The following is a 20,767-nucleotide window of genomic DNA, read 5'->3' as shown; positions in this document are numbered from 1 at the left end:
TATATAGCAAAACATACTAATCAGAAGATTGCTGTGACCTTGACATTGAAGGTAGGGACCCTGGACTTGTGCCTGACACAGTCATGCTATGGTGGTCACTTTGCCAAATAATTTTAAAATAAGACTAAGAATGAGAAAGATATGGACCGGACAAAAACGGGACAGACCGATAGACACATACTTAGTTCAGAAGGTTGCAGTGATCTTGACCTTAAAAATAGGGACATGGGTCTTGTGGTCAACACAACCTTATGCTATTGTGGTCATTTCTGCCAAATGATTTACAATCCGACCATGGATAAAAACGAGATAGGCTGACGGAAGGACATAAACATGTGCGTAATTCCTTTATAGTTATATAAATAGTACTTGAACTATTGTAATATTCCACAAATAGGCATAAACTTTTTAGAATAACTGTTACACAAATATATATTCACACAAAAAAAAGAAACTCTAATATATCTCAGGCTCATTTGAAATGTCAAAACTGGGGAAACTCGGAACTTTTTTTAATTCCAAGAATTTTCCAACATTTTTTAAATTCTGCAGGCAAGAATATAAACCACTCCTGGGGACCTTTTCATCTAGAATCATAGGAGCATTTCCAGTTGTGTTGTACTAGGTACAAAATTGCTCTAAGGATGAAATAACCCTCTTGACAAGACTTTTCTACACTACCAACCTGTTCCTCTGCCTCGTCTGCCTTTGTCTTCATCTCAAGCTTCAGGTTACGACTTTCATCTTCTGCTGCTTCCACTATAAAACAAATTATAATGTTTGAAACAAAGCAGGGTTCTTAACTGGTTTAGTTAAGAGCACTTAACTCTTGTTAGCGCAAGATGATAATTATTAACTTAATAGCACTTTGGTATGCAACTGGGCATAAATAAGCTAAAATTTAGCCAACTAGTAAGTAAATCAAGTACACTTAATCTGAAGTAGGAAGAATTTTAGTCCCAGGCCAAATGTAACAGGGGATCAACTGGTTATCCACTGATAACCAAAATAGCATAACCACACATAAAACATGCACCAAAGAAACAAATAACTTTAATGAGATTTCACACACTTCCAGTCTGTAACTGAGTAGACAGAATCACTAGTAGACCAACAGCCTGAGCCTAACAGACTTTGACTGGATTCACAGTCATTGAAATTAGACTTTTGGATAAACAAGCCCGAATTCTTATTCTGTTGCTTGGCATCAAATTTTTTAACAAGCCCTGCTATATAAAATTCAAAATTTGAGCAAGCCTGGAATACTTTTTTCCAGTGCAGGGCTTGTGGGGTTGTGATGATTTTGACTTGACTCCTACATTTTAAAATTGGTGAGTCTTGCAGATTATTCAGAAGCCAAGTCATTAACAAGCAAAATGGTTGAATTGATATCCCCCGCCTGATTGGGCTAAGTCACGGAATGAAAATCAATTGTTGATGAAATATATATATATATATATATATATATATATATATATATGAGTTTGAGTTTGTATAAATAAGCTAAAATTTAGCCAACTAGTAAGTAAATCAAGTACACTTAATCTGAAGTAGGAAGAATTTTAGTCCCAGGCCAAATGTAACAGGGGATCAACTGGTTATCCACTGATAACCAAAATAGCATAACCACACATAAAACATGCACCAAAGAAACAAATAACTTTAATGAGATTTCACACACTTCCAGTCTGTAACTGAGTAGACAGAATCACTAGTAGACCAACAGCCTGAGCCTAACAGACTTTGACTGGATTCACAGTCATTGAAATTAGACTTTTGGATAAACAAGCCCGAATTCTTATTCTGTTGCTTGGCATCAAATTTTTTAACAAGCCCTGCTATATAAAATTCAAAATTTGAGCAAGCCTGGAAGACTTTTTTCCAGTGCAGGGCTTGTGGGGTTGTGATGATTTTGACTTGACTCCTACATTTTAAAATTGGTGAGTCTTGCAGATTATTCAGAAGCCAAGTCATTAACAAGCAAAATGGTTGAATTGATATCCCCCGCCTGATTGGGCTAAGTCACGGAATGAAAATCAATTGTTGATGATATATATATATATATATATATAATATATATATATGAGTTTGATTGCAACTGTTTGAAATAAAAAAAAATATTGTATATAATGTAACATTTAGAATTGACCAAGAAACCTAGTTTATGACTCCATGTTACCCAGTTCCAAACTGATCTAAGATTTCATCAAGGCAAACATTCTGATCAAGTTTCATGAAGATTGGTCCAGTTATATGCAAAAAATATAGCCTCTAGAGTGTCCACAAAATTTGACTTGAAGTGACCTCATTTTTGACCCCACATGACCTACTAGTTTCAAAATATTCCAAGATTTCATCCAGACATTCTGATTAAGTTTCATGGAAAATAGAGCAGATGTATTGCCTCTAGAGTGTTCCAAAGATTTCTGTAAGATATGACCTAGTGACTTAGTTTTTGACCCATTAACCCACTTTTAAAACGCAGTCGAAATTCAACCTAAGAGAACATTCTGACCATGTTTGAACTAAATCAGACCAATCACCACCATAAAATAGTTTCGACAAGATTTTTGAAAGATTTGACCTAGTGACCTAATTTCTAATCACATGTGACCCAGTTTAAAACATGTCCAAGAGTTCATCAAGGAAAACATATTGATCAAGTTTCATGAATATAAGACCATACATATTGCCTCTAATGTGTTTCAAAGATTTTTCTAAAATTTGACATAGTGACCTAATTTTTGACCCCATATGCCCCACTTTTACAAGCGGTCCATATTTCATCAAGGGGTACATCATGAACAAGTTTGAACATAATCCGACCAATCATTTCCATTCCGGACAAAATAAAGATTTGACCTTGTGACCTAATTTTCAATCATATGTGACCCAGTTTTAAATAAGTCCAGGATTTCATCAAGGAAAACATTCTGATTAAGTTTTATGAATATTTGACCATGTATTATGCCTTTAGTATGTTCCAAAGATTTTTCTAAGATTTGACCAACTGATCCAGTTTTTACACCATGTGACCCACTTTTTTAAGTGGTTCATATTTCTTCAAGGGGTACATCATGACCAATTTTGAACATAAATTGACCAATCATGGTTCTGGACAAGATATTTCTAAGATTTGACCTAGTGACCCAATTTTTGATCATATGTGACCCAGTTTTATTAACGACCAAGAGTTCATCAAGGAAAAAGGATAAAGTTTCATGAATATTTGACCATGTATAATGCCTCTATGTTCCAAAGATTTTCTAAGATTTGACCTAGTGACCTAGTTTTTGATCCCATGTGACCCACTTTTAAATGTGGTCGAGAAATGATCAAGGAGAACATTCTGACCAAGTTTGAACTTTTTCTGATCAATGCCTACCAAGATATGGTACCGGACGGACGGAAGGACGGAGTGATGGACGGACAACGCCAAAACAATATCCCCCTCCTGAAATCTTCGTTTCGGCGGGGATAACAATTTGTAACCAATAGTGACTGGGAGTCTGAATGACTCCTACATTGAATTCGAAAATCCATTTTGCAGAATGTTTATGAGCATTGTATGCTTACACTGATTTGTGAGCTTCTTGTGTGTTTCACTGCTGGTGGTTCGAAGTTCTGCAAACTTTTCAGACAATGTCTGAAATAGATCATATTAATATAATATTGTTATTGACAAAGGAAAAACATTCAAGGATGCATAGTTTAATAGCTCCAAATCAAATTGTGTCAATATATTAATTAAATAATTTCACTTATTTCATACCCAACTTTTAAGTAAAAAGTAACATGTCTCAAATCATTTGTGCTATTATTTCTTCTACTTTTAATCATCAACCCATAGAATTCTCATTCTGCAAACTCATTTTCACTTGAAACTTTGACAACTTAATGGCCATTATAAGACAATGTTAACACTTTTAAAGCACTTGTTTAGTTGTACGTATGACCTCAAACTGTGATTTATGTCCAGTTTCCAATTTCTGCAGTTCTTCCTTCTCTCCTTCACCTGCAATTCAACAGTAGACCACAGATTCGCATTTATAATTTAATTCTTAATATCTAAACATGTGACACAAAATGTCAAGTATTATAAAGATAGATGATACAAATTTCTAAACACATATTGTATTGTGTCCCTATAAATATGTGTACTATAAATAATTGTAAGCGTGTTTTACAGTAAACAATCTCTGAGATAAAGACACATTTTTTTCAACAGCAAGATTATTTGCCTACTTCACATTTTTTATAACAAAAAAAAATGTTAAAGGGACAGGTCAATCAATTAATAAGAAATTCAGATTACTGGTAATCCATTTTGTTTTATTTTTAGTTACAGCAACATTCACCTTGGTCCCTAATTGGAACCAAATACAATCCCATGAAAGGTCTCCATAAATTCTTCCTATATACAAATTTGGTCACAATATGTCAACCCAATAATAATTTATAAGAAATTCAGTTTCATTCTTTTTTTTATATTTATTGATAACAGTGACCTTGATCTTGACTCAAGGAGTCAAGGGGCCCACACTCAATCCCATGAAAGGTCTCAATAAACTCTTTCTATATACCAACTTAGGTAACAACATGTCAATCCTAATTAAAGTTAATTAGTTTCATAAATTATGAGAGTTTGACACCTACAGCCCAAAAGCCTTATCACCCGCCTGCCCAAACAATGACATATGTTATTCTAGTAACCAGGTTTCACTATGTTTTTTACAAAAAACCTTAGGCTTAAAGAGAAAACACTTAAGCATGTCAATTCTAAAAACACAGAAGCCTACATGTGATAATGTTTTCAAACTTACAATTGCCAATTCTGTTTTCAGCTCTGGTAAGATGGTCTTTTAAAACTGAACACATATGCCGTGTTGCATTTACTCTGAAAGCAAATAAATATGACTTAATATTAATATTTAAATTAGGGATGGCAACGAGTAGTAAAATCTTTCGATCGAGTACTCAGGTACTCGATTACTCGGAAAAAATGAATTTGTTTTCGGGAAAGACAATATCGTGTAGATATGTATCGTTAATGGCTTATATTGTGCGTTGGTTATATAAATGGTCATTTTCATCTTTAAATTAGACTTTCATGATGTACTTTAACAGAAAATTAAATAAAGGAAAACAAATAAATGCTGTTTCAGCTTCGAATTTTGTCTTTTTCATTTCACTTTAATGATTTTATATATAACTGCAAATTAGCTGGAAAGTTAAACCCGGATTTTATTCGAGCATCTATAGATAGACGAGGTTTATAATGAACATCAATCTAAATTACAATGAACGATGATTAATAGCATACATAAAAAATAATGAACGAAATACTTTGTACTGCATTATTGTTGTTTACCTTATTAATATTCATAATTCTTGATTAAAGATATCAACCAATCAATTGTGATAATCATTGCAAAAATAGTTAAAATACGCCCATTAAGAAATCAATGCCTGTAACGGTCGCTACTTGTTCGCTCGTTAGCGTCCATTGTTTGGTGAAAGGTCTCTAATTGGTAAACAATAGAATTGTGAAGGTGAAAGTTCCGCTATCAAAACTTTGCTAACTGACTTCAGTGCTAATTAAAAATTGGGGCCCTTTGTTGACAGTTTGCAACTCTCGAGTAGTGAATTGGTACTCGAGTACTCGGACGTTCGGTCGAGGACTTGAGTACTCGTTGCCATCCCTAGTTTAAATACATAAAATATTTTTTAACATAGTTGAAAAAATAGATTTTTTGTTATGAAATTATATTAAATTTAAAAAGCTAATGTTAAATTGTAGGTACCTCAAGCAGTACATCAAGAATCAGATTTTAAAGAAATGTATAATGTCCCAACATGTATCAAGTGACAAGAATAGCACCCTTTCAGTTGTAAATCAGTACCTTTTCTCGGTGCAATTGACTGCTTTAAAAAACTGTTTATCCTTAAAAAAAAAACTCAATTCTTCCAAAAAAAATCATATTATTATCATCTTCCTATCATGGATGATGCCCATTCAAGAAATAAAACAAGGAGAGAAGTCTTAATATTAGCTCTAAGCTTTCTCTTCAATCCTTTTACCCTGTATACTTGTAACATGCTGATATATTAACAACATATAAATAAATACTGTTTAAACCAAGAAATAAAATAACAAGAGCTGTCACAGAGACAGCGCGCTCAACTATTCCGCCGCTTTTCAGTGTAGGAATTGAAAAGTTTTGGTAAAACATGCATGGATCACTGTTAGATTAGATTTCAATGCAATACATGATGTGCTGAGATATTAACATAAATGTGGTAACATGGAACATTTTAACCAGAATTTTTAAGTCTAATAATAAAGGAAACAATAACAACGTAAAAAATTAATTTCATGCGGTATAGTAAAGTGATATATCCTTTTAAAGGTTACGTCATTACAAACTCAAATATGCACATTTTTTTAAAATCCATCAATTTTAGACAAAATTATGGCCCTTTTAATTTTACATTTTTATCAATTTTTCTGCCAAAATAGGTCAAATTAAAAACTTTGGAATTAAAATGAAATAAATAATGTAAAACAACACATTATGGTTCTTTTCTATAAATTTAATACACATTTCAAATCAGAGCTTAAACAATGTTTTAAGCAAATTATTTTACGTTAAAAAATGATGAAAAAACGTCTATTTTTAAGAAATTTTAAAAATGCCGTATATTTTGAAGAATGAGCTAGCAAAGGTTAAAGTCAAAGAACATTTACATTCTTCCATTCACTGCTTGAATGTTGCATTTTTACAAGTATTATCAATAGGAAGATTAAAGGCAAACAAAAAATTAGTTGCCATGGTAACCATTCAATAAAAATACAAAAAATGCTAAGAAACATCGCTTTTTGTTAAAAAGGTGAATTATGTATATCTTGCATTGATTTGCCTGACAATTGTAAAAAAGGTGAACTTAAACCCATCTATCAATTCTGAATATTTTAATATAAGTATGAGATTGTCAGCAATTTTCACGGTTAAATTATAAATATAATTGTATACAAAGTATGACCAAATGAATAAAAAATAACAGAAATATTTCATTGACTGAAGCGGACATGCTAAAAAAGTATAACATTGAAAATTGAGACATTGAAAGGTTTTTAGACAACAATTTCAGTTTCCTAAGAAAAATAGACTCTAGTGACCATGGCAACTGTTTAAAGTGACACACTTATTCAATATCAATGCATACACATGTATAACAAACATATACTTTTACTGTTAACCCTTTAACAACTTACTTAATAATTCATTCATGGAAAATATTTAGTACTGATAACAATATTGTAACGGTGTATTTAATAGCTGAAACGCATAAATATTAAATGATTGGTGAATGCTAAAAGATTTACTGCGATCTACTATGAACTCAAATGGTAGAAATACTGTGTTTTATGCACATTTCCTATAAATTAAAATAGGTATCCTTCATTAGAACCATTGTTATTCATCCTTTTTGGAATAATAAAACAATAGTATTAATTGTGGTAAATTAATTGTGTGGGAAGAGTGCATCGTTAAAAGAACTGACTTTTTTTAAATTGTCATGGAAACTATAAACACGAATAATACCACTTACTGTTTAGAAACAAACAAAAGGACAATATTTATGTTTCAAACCAAATTTAAAATACTTTTGTGGTTAATAATTGGATTCAAAATGTGCATAGATTTGGAATCAAAATGTCCATGCATGTATTTGTAACCATTCATAACATGTGAAGTTTTACACATAAAAAGACAACATTTTATATGGAACCTTTTTCACTCTATAATCACTCAAAAAGTTGTAGGAACTGTTCATGCTGTACCGGGGTATTTGGAAGTGCAGAAACTTCTTATTGCAAGAAAATTAATCCTCTTTGCACTACACTGTAATCTTGGATATTGCAGGAATTGAGAGAGAATCTGTGAGACACTTCATGGTATGACTGTTGCATGATAGACCCACTGTCAAATACTGAAAAATACTGTCAAATTACACCAAGCTGATTTTTTCTCAGAAACCATCATGAGCCTGAAAATATAACATAGGAATGTGTTGATTTCAATACACATGTACGCAAAAGAAACTACATGCATTCAGTTTATATGGCAACATACATAAACACACAGTGTTAAAAGGTTTTATCACAATTAATGAATGGAATACATTATGTTACCAGATATTATATCAATACAGTTGACATAAATACAGAGAGAAGTAGGATTTTCTAATTTAAAACTTCATATTGTTCAACATTTTTGTACATAGCAAATTACTTTTATTATTCCTCAAAAAGGTCAACATTATATTTTTAATAGAGCAAACAAATACAATTTGACAAAAAAAGTACATGTACATACAATTAGATTACTGAATCTGCATCAGTCAGGTGAGAGTGAAACTGAAAGTAAAAAGAAACATATTGAAGATAATTATGTATTAGGTATTCAGAGAGGGACAACTAATGTAATGAGGTTTGATGTCTATACACAGTTTGGTATTTATCAGAATCAATTTAAGAATCAATTCAACTTCACAGCTCAGAAAAATGCCAAAAGCATTTATTTTACAAATAATAAAATGTGTCATCATACAAAAGGTCACAGTTTATAAAGAGTTCTCAATAACTTACAATAAGGTATAATTCCAAAGAAAATTAAGCAAATGGCATGTTCATGAGATATTTTCTGGTAAATATGCATCATAGTTCTAATTAAGTAACCTCGGTTTTGCAATCCTTCCCATCATTCTGAGTGGCTGAATTTGAGTGGCATGAATGTATTCTATGGCTTTATATCTCTATGAAAAGAAGAAAAGATTAAATAAACATTTCGCACCGCGAAACGGAGCATTATACGCCAGAAGGATTCGGCTTGAGGTCTTTAATAAACATTTCGCTGAGAATACAAGTTTAAAAGTAGCAGGACTTGGAAAGTGCTCACAACACATCCTTTTAATGTAGCAATAATTTGTATAAAGTTATCTAAAAATTGCTTTATTGGTTACAAAGTTGTGGCTAGGACACGTTTTCTAAAAATTCCTTTATTAGTAGTAACACAAAGTTGTGGCCTGGACACAGAATTGCTAACGGAATTGCTAACGCCCCCCAGTGAAATTAGCCTTTGAGGTACAGACCTGGAAAGCATGCTTGACAAATCCTTTTAATGTAGAGATGATTTGTATAAAGTTATTTGAAAATTGCTTTAGTAGTAACCCAGTTATGGCCTAGACATGGAATTGCTAACGTCCCCCCCCCCATGGTGATTCTAGTGTTTGAGGCATGGACCTGGAAATTGCCACGACACATCCTTTTAATGTAATGATGCTTTGTATAAAGTTATTTGAAAATGACTTTATTAGTGACCAAGTTGTGGCCCGGACACGGATTTGCTAACGCACCCCCATGGTGATTCTAGTCTTTGAGGTATGGACCTGGAAATTGCGCGCGACACATCCTTTTAATGTAGTGATGATTTGTATAAAGTTATTTGAAAATCGCTTTATTAGTTACCAAGTTATGGCCCGGACACGGAATTGCTAACGCCCCCCAGTGAAATTAGCCTTTGAGGTACGGACCTGGAAAGCATGCTTGACAAATCCTTTTAATGTAGAGATGATTTGTAAAAGGTTATTTGAAAATTGCTTTAGTAGTAACCCAGTTATGGCCTGGACATAGAATTGCTAACATCCCCCCCCCATGGTGATTCTAGTGTTTGAGGTATGGACCTGGAAATTGCGCGCGACACATCCTTTTAATGTAATGATGCTTTGCATAAAGTTATTTGAAAATGACTTTATTAGTGACCAAATTGTGGCCGGGACACGGATTAGCTAACGCACCCCCATGGTGATTCTAGTCTTTGAGGTATGGACCTGGAAATTGCGCGCGACACATCCTTTTAATGTAGTGATGATTTGTATAAAGTTATTTTTCAAAATCGCTTTCTTAGTTACCAAGTTATGGCCCGGACACGGAATTGCTAACGGACGGACAGACGGACAGACAATGGAGGCCATAACATAATACGACCCTTCGGGCGTATAAAAAGGGAAAAAAAGACCAATAAATGACATAGTTGACCATCCATGAATTGGCAGACTTACTATTAAATGTGTAAAAATACTCACAATATTTAGTCAGAAAGTAAGAACAGCCATTTATGAAGCCAGTGAAGTTTAAAATCATTTCAAATGAATAATCACAACATTGAGTTGAAAATTAATGACAGCAATTGAAATCCTATCATGACAGGAATTCCAATAAATTTGAAGATTAATAATGTTTGAAAAGTTGAATAATTTTACAGAGAGTGATTTTATAATCCAAGTAACAATACAGAACATAACAATGTTATGTGTCCTGAAATTTACACCTTAAAACATTGATATGTTGAAATTTGAAACTTTCCCATTATTATTTAAGTATTAGTTACTTAGTGATATTGTATGATCTATAAACAGTTAAAATTGGTAGGCATTCAATTAACTGTTTAGAAGATTAAAAAATGCTTACTTTCTTAGTTTCAATTGTGAAATGTCTATATATAAGCCAGCCTGCATTTTTCTTATTAACCAATAAACACTTAATGGAAACTTGGCATTGTAATTTGATTAATTGATTTTTGGTTGTCGAGCACCTTCAAGTTATTAAAAATGAATTTGTCGGGCAATGCCATTGGCAGAAACATGCGCATAAACAGTAACAAACTTCAGCTTGACAGTTTTTAATTAGTAATTTAGAATAATAAAAAATAACCGCCATTTCTCCATTAGTTTATTTACTTGTTTTAAAAACCGAAAGTGACCAGATCCCTAAAGAACCCGGTCTATTGATTTCATTAAAACCGATCACAATACAGTATCCAAAATGTTGTTTTTTTGCAAAAGTCTTATTCATTTAAATTATAAAACATTTGACCAATTTTCATGCAAAACAAATTGGCAAACCCCTCATAAATAGCTTTCAAAATATAATACTAGAAGCGCCGCAATGCGACAAAACCAGGTTTTTGTTATGGGCAATCAGAAATTAAAGCCAATTAATTTGTTGTTTGAGCAAGTTCAATCTGCAGCTTCATATAAGCTATATTCACACTAAGATTCTTCATTATCCATCAATTCTAACTAAGTTGTTGGGCAGAAAAACATTTTTCTATTTTTAGGACCAGTGACCTTGACCACACCTCCAAAGCTAGCTCTTCACATAAGCTACCTTCGCTCTAAGTTTCATCAATATCTATCAATGCTAACTAAAGTTATTGGGCAGAAACCATTTTTCTATTTTTAGTAACAGTGACCTTGACCTTAGCCCCTCCCCCCTCAATAGCAATCCAAAGCTAGCTCTTCACATAAGCTACCTACACACCAAGTTTCATCAATATCTGTCAATGCTAACTAAAGTTATTGGGCAGAAACCATTTTTCTATTTTAAGTAACAACTTGACCATTTTTCTATTTTAAGTAATAGTGACCTTGACCTTAGCCCCTCCCCACTCAAAAGCAATCCCAAGCTAGCTCTTCACATAAGCAACTTACACACCAAGTTTCGTCAATATTTATCAATGCTAACTAAAGTTATTGGGCAGAAACCATTTTTCTATTTTTAGTAACAGTGACCTTGACCTTAGCCCCACCCCCCTCAAAAGCAATCCCAAGCTAGCTCTTCCCATAAGCTACCTACACACCAAGTTTCATCAATATCTATCAATGCTAACTAAAGTTATTGAACAGAAACCAATGGTTGACGCCCACCCGCCCGCCCGCCCGCCCAACGACAACTTCATTCTAATAACCCGGTTTTCTTTGAAACCTGGTTAAAAACAATGATATGCATAAACCTACCTCAATGTTTACTCAAAATGAATTATTATTTACAGAGGTTAGCATTTAAAGTAACAGATACTCTCGGCTTTTAAGGTTGCATGCCTTATGAGTCATCAAATTGTTGTTGTTTTGGGCCACTCTCAGAAACGATGTGTTTATAAATAGCCCTTGCGGAAAAATGCGACAGATAACTGAATCAAATGGATAGTATCTCTGTGTAGATAAATGAATGAATTTTCAGAAATTCGATGATGCATTGTTGTTCTCTTTCGATTTGGACCTGTAAATCAGCCTGATTTATCCCCTGTTTAGTGTTTGTCAAAATAAAAGCAGAAAAACTACATAATAATTCATAAAAGATATACTCACCGATGCAGGAGACATCAATGTATCCTTGCAAAGTCATTGACAATCAAAACAATTCTTCAAATATCCGAAATCGGAAGTATAAAATCTCAGTCAAAATGTCCAAAGACCGGCAGAAAAACGACATATTACAAAAAATGCTTGTTAAATGCTTGTTAAACTTTTTGCTCGTTTTATTTTGTTTCACATAATTAGATAGAACCCGTACTACAGTTGATAGATAATTTATTCATGATTATTTTGGTACAATTTTCGGCAGTAAGTATAAATGTTTGCAGGAGTAATATCCATTGGAGTGAGGAGTGGTATTAGCATTGTGCAAAATAGGGAAGTGTAAAATACGACGTCACGTTGTTATTGCTAATAAAGGGCCATTTTTTGCAAAATACAGTTATCTAACTTGGTTATTCAAATACGTTGGGTGGTTGAATACCATTGTATAAAGTCTCAATGCAATACATCAAGAAGTTGCTTAGTTATTATCCGATGTGTGCTAACATGCAAGACCTTAACCAGAATTTCTAAGTTGCATAATAAAGGGGCAAAAATTATTTAATATGAAAGATAGAGTTATCTTACTTGATTAAAAGAGAAGGTTAAATGGTTGGGAGCATGTGTGTAAAGTTTCAATGCAATACATGATGTATTCGCTGAGGTATTGACTTAAATGTGGTAACAAGCAAAACCTTAACCAGAATTTCTATGTCTAAAAAGAGGCCATTATTTGAATTTAATGCAAACTAAAGTTATCTTACTTGGTTAATTAAGTAGGTTGGATAGTTGAGTAACATTGTATAAAGTCTGAATGCAATACCTCAAGTAGTTGTTGAGATATTAACCTATGTGTGCTTACACGCAAAACCTTAACCAGAATTTCTCAGTCGAATAATAAAGGGCAATTATTTACATTAAATGCAAACAAGAGTTATCTTACTTGGTTAATTAAGTAGGTTGGATGGTTGAGTACCATTGTATCAAGTCCCATTGCAATAACTCAAGAAGTTGCTGAGATATTAACCTATGTGTGCTTGCTAGCAAAACCTTAACCATTTAATGCCTTCAACAAGTAATTGTTTTGTTGTTTTTTGCAAACAAAGTGTATTTTAAACATTAAATACAATTTTGAAAATAATACAAGATAGGCTTTGAACAAATTGCTTTTTGTGTAAACGTAATGGAAATAAACCTATGATATTTTAACTGATATAATGCTCTTTTAAACACCCAATAACAAATTAGAAATGTGTCCATAGAACACCGATACCCAAAGAAGCAGTGTTTGTCACGAAAGCAAGGGCTATTGTTTTATCCATATTCCTTAAATGTGCATAAAGTGAGTTCCACAAACTAAGTGCAGTGGGAAACAAAATCCCAGGTGCACAACTTTTGCTAATTCAAGGACCATAAATCTGGCTTACTTAGTGCAGTGGGTAACAAAATACCTCAATTCTGTCTGTGACTCTACATGTCTCCCAATTTTGTGGGGGACTATTAATGTGTTTCTTAAAAAGCAAACAAGACTCTCATAACACCAGCTCTAACAAAAATTATCATTTTGACATATAAAGAGTCAAAAAGTCTAAATATGTCAGTATATATCCTGTCTGGCATTGTACTGTATTTTCTAACAGTTAGGAAATTTCCCCAATATGGAAAGTACAGGCAATGGAAAATTGGACAACAAAAATCACTGTAAATACAACAGTTAAGATTACCTCTGAAGTATTTCTTCCTTACTGCTCATTTCTTCTTGTAGGTTCATACTCAGACTCTCATTTTGCAACTAGAAAATATGAAACAAACCTATCAAATATGAGACATATCTAACATTCACAGCAAAAACACCGAATCTCTCAGAAATTCATAAATATCAGACCATAACAGAGGACAGATTTAAAACATCACTTTTTTCTTCTAATTTTAATCTGTAAGATTTTATCTCATTCCAGCACTCATTTCACCCTTTAATTTACCATCTGTTACACTATATCCTAGAAATGTTTTCGAACACCAAATTCAAAAATTGATGTCTCACCTTAATGGGAGAAAGTTAGAAGAAATGTTATGTAATACTGAAAGCTTTGGAAAAGAGAAGTCAATTGAAAATAAAACAAGAGAATGTAACAATGCAGCAATATAGTGAATCTAAAGTGAGAAATGTTTATTTTAGTGATGTTGAGAAATAGGATTTTGTGCTTTTGATTTGCAAACAAAAAACAAATTCAAAATCATTTCCAAACCTGAAGATCTAACAGCGACTTCCTGAGTGTATCAATGGTTTGAGATGTCTCTTGGATCTTCCGCTCCTGTAACAGGTAATGTTTACAATTAACAAATAGTCACAACCAATAGAATTTAAGAGAGACCTAAACACACTACATAATTCATAATGTATAAAAAGTAAGTTTGCTGTTGCAACAAGCAAGAAAACATTTTGATCTTAGTAACACCTTTAAGTAAAGAAAGTTACCATGCAGGATAAGGCAATATTTACGACTTTACCACTAAACTGCAATCAGAAACTAATTCAAATGTGAAGCAAAAAACATAAAAACAATGTCTGCAATCTTATGTCTTTCACAAGAATATAGTGATATAATCATGTCTATGTGTCTCAGAATATCAGAATGTTTTAATTCATCAAATACTGTTTTCATGTAAACACCTTTTGTTTCAAGTCTAGTTCTGTTTGGTTCTTCCATTTCCGTATTCGATCAGCCTCCTGGTGGAGCTTGGCGTGCAACGATGTCAGCCGTTCCCCATTCACAGCAAATTCCTCCTTCTGCCTTGCCTCTATCAAATAATAAAGCAATATAGAGAATAACAATACTGCACTAAAAATAAATGGATCTTTAAGTTTGTCATTCCCCTTATGAATTGGTCTAGATCACTAGAGATGTATTAAGAGCAGACCAATTTCAAGCAAAAATAGTAAAGCAATAAAAAGATTTACAATACTGAATTAAAATGAAATCAAATGTTATCAATAATGGACCTTTAAGTTTGTCATTGCCCTTGTGAATTGACTGGTCTGGATAACTAGAGATGTATTAAGCGAGCAGACCAATTTGGAGCAGAAATTCAGACCCATTCTCAATTTGATTTTCGCAAATGTGAAAAGTGTAGAAGACTTTGTAAATTCTTTAAGAAACAAACTGTATGTAATTCTAGTATCATTTTTGTGTATTTCTTAAAACATTCTCGTTATTTTTTGGACAAATTGAAACTCTCAGTTTTAGTCAAATTGACACCTTTTCTCATTCAGAAAGGCCCCGGCCCCATTCCCAAAATGGTAGAAAAAAATACAAACTTCCATAAATTTGGTTGATCCACCAAATCAGTATACACATTATTTAAACACTTATAATATCTTAAAACACTTATAATATCTTAACAATTATCAAGCTCAAGGTAAAGATTGAGGGCATAGTTACACTTATCTTTTTCATTCTATTTCTAAAGACTTTTTACCCACCAGTTTTATTTCTTCTGTTGTTCTGAAATAAGAAGTTAGAAAATTAAGAATCAAGCAATACTCTTGTTGATTGAAATGCTATCATTTCTTTATGTCTCTTTAAATGAGACAGAAGGGCATTCTTATTAACTTACAAGTACTGGAAATATTTTGTTTACGCTGCAATGATGAACAAGTAATATATGCTCTGAAAACATTTATAATGACAGTTTTAAATAATGCTCTGACAAATGAGTAAGAACCATCTATCATTCCTGGGTGATATCCAGTACTGATCATCAGCAAGGTTCCGAGTTGAAATTGAACCACAGACCCCTGATCTAGAGTCTGATACAATTACCACTCATCCTTCTTCTACAGGTATGTAGAGTGTCATTCATTGTTACTACTATTTACAGTAAGCGATGGAAAACATGTCTCAATGCATCTCAGATTATCTTCCATATTTAAGAATTCAAGATTGTTTTGTGCACATAAGATACTGAAATGGCGCGCCGTAACCAATATGATAACCAAATGGCAAATTAAAACACCAAGTATAAAATCAAGAAATACCTCTGTCTGATTGTCGTTCCTCAAAGGTTTGAAGAATGGCATTTTTTGGCTCTGCATGATGTGTTTGGAGTGATATTTACAAATTATTGATAAATAAAAACAGTTAAAGATGATGGAGCACTACATGGTGTAACCTGAAAATATAAGTTTTAATATAAATTGCAAAAACATATATCCTGTTAAGAACAAGAGATGTTTGAAGTGTTGGATAAAAGGACAAATTTCATAATCCATTATCAAATTGAAATAAACAACCATATTGATCATCAAATCAAAACTAGTCTGTAGTGTATTTCCTTACTGAATACTGGTATGAAAGTACCATTTATGTTCATTTCAACAACTAATATTGTTGCCCCACAGCTGGTGTCGTCAGGTTGCAGAAAGTGTCCATACTTTCAGAAAGCCCATAATTTCTCAAGTTAAATACTATTTAAGTTCATTATTTCTTAACAAGAATAAATGCCATAATGTTCCAATTTCATAGAAAAATAAAATGACAGCTACAGAATAAATGTTATTTTATTTAATTCTTTGTAAAATTAACATTTCCCCCAAAAATCAAAGTTTATAAAATAGTCAGACAAAACTAAAAATACGGCCACATTATATTAAATGACAGAAGAATACCTCAAAAAAATAAATAGTTGTTTGCATTTTCATCATCTAAGAACTATGCCTTGGATAATTTATAATCAGTACTTCCACCAGATCTTTATCGGGTGTCAGTACTGACATGATCAGTCAGAGCTGGATTCCCAACATACCTCATTTGGTCCGACATGCCTAATCCAGACATGCGACATGACATAAGTTATACAATAAACCATGAAACTGACCTTAATTCTACCTGAGGGAAAGGGGTAAAGTTTGTGCTCTATTCTCAGTGTTGGGTGTTAATCAATAAGGGCAGACAGTACAATTATTTATCTGCAAACTGATAAAACAACACTTTTGTAATTGTTGTCGTAATTTAAATCAATTATTGTAAATTTAATGAGTTCCTTTTAACTAAGTTGAAACTATGTAGTTGAGAAAATCCTGTATTAAAAAATGAGCAACAGTCAAAAATGAGTAATAGTCAATGTTTCCAAACACTGGCCATTCCTCGAAAGTGGAGAGAAAAATCTCCATGGAGGGTGCTCAAGTACATAAGTTTTCCTATAATGTGGCCATGATGGTGTGGACAAATGGCCTAAGAATCGGAAATTTTCTGTAGAACCTGTGAACTTTAAAATGACGTGGTCATGTGTTTACTGATTATTGACGGTGACTCATTGTCACTATGTGTTTATGGAATAAAAGGTTTGAAAACAAGTCAAACACTATATGAATCATGTTAGTATTATTCCCCTTTTAGCAAACAATTCTTTTTTTTCCCATCAAAGGAATCCGCCACCTTTTCCTTAAAAGTGGGAAAAAAAAACACTGGTGTCAACATTAGGGAAAATTTATTATGGTGATCATATCACTGATGGTGAGTGCCCATCAAGGATTATTTGATTATACTGTATTCAGTGTTATTATTAGATGGTTGGCCACTTGTTAGTCCAAATAATTGTATGTTGATTTTTTTATGATTATTGGTATGGCAAATCCTTCACATACAAATTGTTTTGTACCAAAAGTGGGTAGTTATTCCGTTCAGGATTCTGGGTTAAAGCATACTGTGTCAATATAATATCATAAAAACAAGAAATATTACCAGATGTTATTTTATATTAGTTCTGTACACAAAAAAATAAAAATACTCAACGAATAATCATGAGTTTGATGTGTCTTTTTCCGTTTCATACTGTCAAAACATAACAATATATATGAAGGAACACCTTGGAGATGGCCGAGTTGTAACGATTGTATTTACGAGGTCTATCTTGAAGCGTGCTGGAGGTGGCAGAGTTGTTACGATTGGCATAATTGTTGTCTGTGTCAGTCAAGTTTCGCTCTATTGGAAAGGTATACCCTGTGATTTAATGTTTTGGGCAAAGTATATTTGCACTTACAGGGTAAAATATGTATATAAACCTTCATTATCTATTTCAAACATAAAATACAATTTCAATACTTTTCAAAACACCCCTTTTTGCACAAACCTGTTTAAATTTTAGGGATTAGAAGAATCCCATACTGGTTGAGAAGCAGTTTCCAACGGAAAGCAGTTTCCGACAAATCGCTTTTTCGCCTACTTTCTTTAGATCTTCATAAAAAATGTACTGCAATTCAACTATATCCTAACTAGGCAATCAAAAGTTGAAATTATTTCCGAGACACATAAGTAACTTTTATTATTATTTAATGTTTAATGTTTATTCTTCATTTTGTACACAAACTTGCACGTGGGGGATCGGCATGCGCAGCGTATTGCGCATGCGTGTGAACTTTATTTGCATATCTATGAATAGCTACAAGGTTTTCCTAAATTGACTTATACAAACAATGATCATTGTGTACATATTTGTGAACACTGAGGTCATGCTTATTTCGCACCCACATTCATTTAAATGTATACAAACACAAGTTTCTATCAGAAATGAATCAAAATATCACTGATATTCAGTGTCTGCCTGATTTCGAGAATGAATGGACTGTCGTAAATTTTTGGGTTTAAATTTTTCGTAAATGCTGAAAAATTAAAAAATATTTATCTTATTACAGTCTTATATTTAGTATATTAAATAAACAGATAATAAAAACACACAATAGGCACCTTAAATCTGCCCCGCATTCGATTTGTCGGAAACTGCTTCTCATCACAAGCTAATCAGAACAGTGTAAGTACCCTCTTTGCGCCCATATTAGATACACTATATGTGACTTCACACATGTGAAAAATATATCGACAATAGCAGCTTGAGCTTTAGTTATCTAAAATGTGAACAATTTTAGAGGTACTTAAACAAGTATAATTAATTCCATAAAAACGTATAAAAACTGTTGGAAACTGCTTCTCAACCAGTATAACACGTCTATTAATTTAGCCTAGTTAAAAACCTTGAACGATTAATACAGAATATTACTTTAAAACCATTTTCCAGTGATGAAAATAACAGTCTTATATACAGCCTAATAAAAAAGCCTACCTACCCTACCTGTTTTTGAAAAAGGATGTAACGCTAACCAAATCATTTTTAGGTCTAAGGCGTGGAAAAAATGTCACGATACTGACTTCAGATTTAGAATAATTTTCAAGACATGTATTAAATGGAAGAAAAGAGTAGCATAACTTTAAATAAATATTGTTGTACCTTCACAGCAATAAATATATCTTGTTTTAAACATCTGGCGTAACATTTTTCTTTGTTTTGAAAAGTCGTCTGCAATGTCTATGTCAGAAGACGCTCGGTTTAACTGATTCGCCCGCTTTGATCAAACCGGTTTCACGGTGCATATCCATATCGGTACCCTCTTTGCGAAATCTACTGAAACGGTACCCTCTTTGCACATGCACCGGTTTTTCTCTGCTGAAAACAAATCGGCGATGGACAACAAGCCATTAAATGTTCATTTAACTGATGAAAGGAGGTATGTCATGTGTAAAAGAAGTATACCACGGAACACTAGAATGTTATAGCTATGTCTTTTTTAGTAAGTCGCCCATTTTTCAATTACTGCAACTCCACAATAAGCTACACAATATCGATATGTCTTGCCTCGCCCACCGCCTCTGCATGTTCTGCGGGCTTAAATGAACCACTGGTTTGATTATGTACACCCCATACATATTGCATGTATTCAGTTATATATCATATTCATTATTATTATTATTATTATTATTATTGTTTCTTAACTATTTTGCTTATACTTTTTAACCTCAGTCGTATTCGAATGTATTTATTTATTATCTTCTAGATTCTGTGTTGCATTAATTATTGATATGTCATTTGATTTGAAGTTTTTAGGAAAATAGCTCTGGGAGCTAGCGTTGAAGTTTATGTATATCCGACGTGAATTAAATGTTCAAGATTGTATTTTATATCTTGACAGTTTTAGGCTTTACACAACGGTATCATACAATTTTTTGTAGAAAAGCTGGCCTAAAATTTAAAGTTTGGAAATTGCCGAAATGTAAATGATAAGAAAATAAGAAAACATTTTTACCTCCAATGTATTTAATCAGACTTTGTAATGTTTTTTTGTTATATTTACGTTGCAAATTAAAAATAATATACCGTTCCGACAGCTGTAGATCTAAGTTGAAGAAATACGGTATCTGACGTTATTTTTAATGAATAATTAGTTTTGAAACTTCTTGATTGTATAATACAAATAAATATTGTGGTCTTGATATGTTACATGCAAGAATACTCCAAAATCTTAGAAATGCAATTATTAAACTTCTGACAATGATATTCACCAATTCTTAATGTTTAAAAAGGGAACAAAAGACAATCCTGGATATTATCGCCCAATCAGCCTTACTTGTGTACCCCGCAAACTAATGGAGAAGATTGTTCATGAAAGGGTCGTTCAATATTCAATAATATAGCCGATACTAGTAGTCTATTTTCTGACCCTCAGAATGGATTC

The 20,767-nt window shown here is 32.8% G+C and overlaps 1 protein-coding gene across 1 annotated transcript in view; it reads right to left on the bottom strand.

Moving 5' to 3' along the window:
* Positions 1-16,354, bottom strand: part of LOC128238831 (synaptonemal complex protein 1-like) — a 29,779-nt gene extending 13,425 nt beyond the window's left edge. Inside the window, exons 1-9 of the mRNA XM_052955098.1 lie at positions 16,241-16,354; positions 15,686-15,707; positions 14,876-15,003; positions 14,451-14,516; positions 13,926-13,993; positions 4,824-4,897; positions 3,957-4,015; positions 3,577-3,646; positions 686-759 (exon numbers count right to left, since the gene is read on the bottom strand). Of these exons, the coding sequence (XP_052811058.1) occupies positions 686-759; positions 3,577-3,646; positions 3,957-4,015; positions 4,824-4,897; positions 13,926-13,993; positions 14,451-14,516; positions 14,876-15,003; positions 15,686-15,707; positions 16,241-16,297 (618 nt within the window). The 5' untranslated portion in view covers positions 16,298-16,354. The remainder of the gene's footprint in view (positions 1-685; positions 760-3,576; positions 3,647-3,956; positions 4,016-4,823; positions 4,898-13,925; positions 13,994-14,450; positions 14,517-14,875; positions 15,004-15,685; positions 15,708-16,240) is intronic.
* Positions 16,355-20,767: the final 4,413 nt, after the last annotated feature.

This window comes from Mya arenaria, chromosome 6, assembly GCF_026914265.1.
Source record: "Mya arenaria isolate MELC-2E11 chromosome 6, ASM2691426v1".
Taxonomy (NCBI): domain Eukaryota; kingdom Metazoa; phylum Mollusca; class Bivalvia; order Myida; family Myidae; genus Mya; species Mya arenaria.
This window is presented reverse-complemented; position numbering and strand designations above follow the sequence as displayed.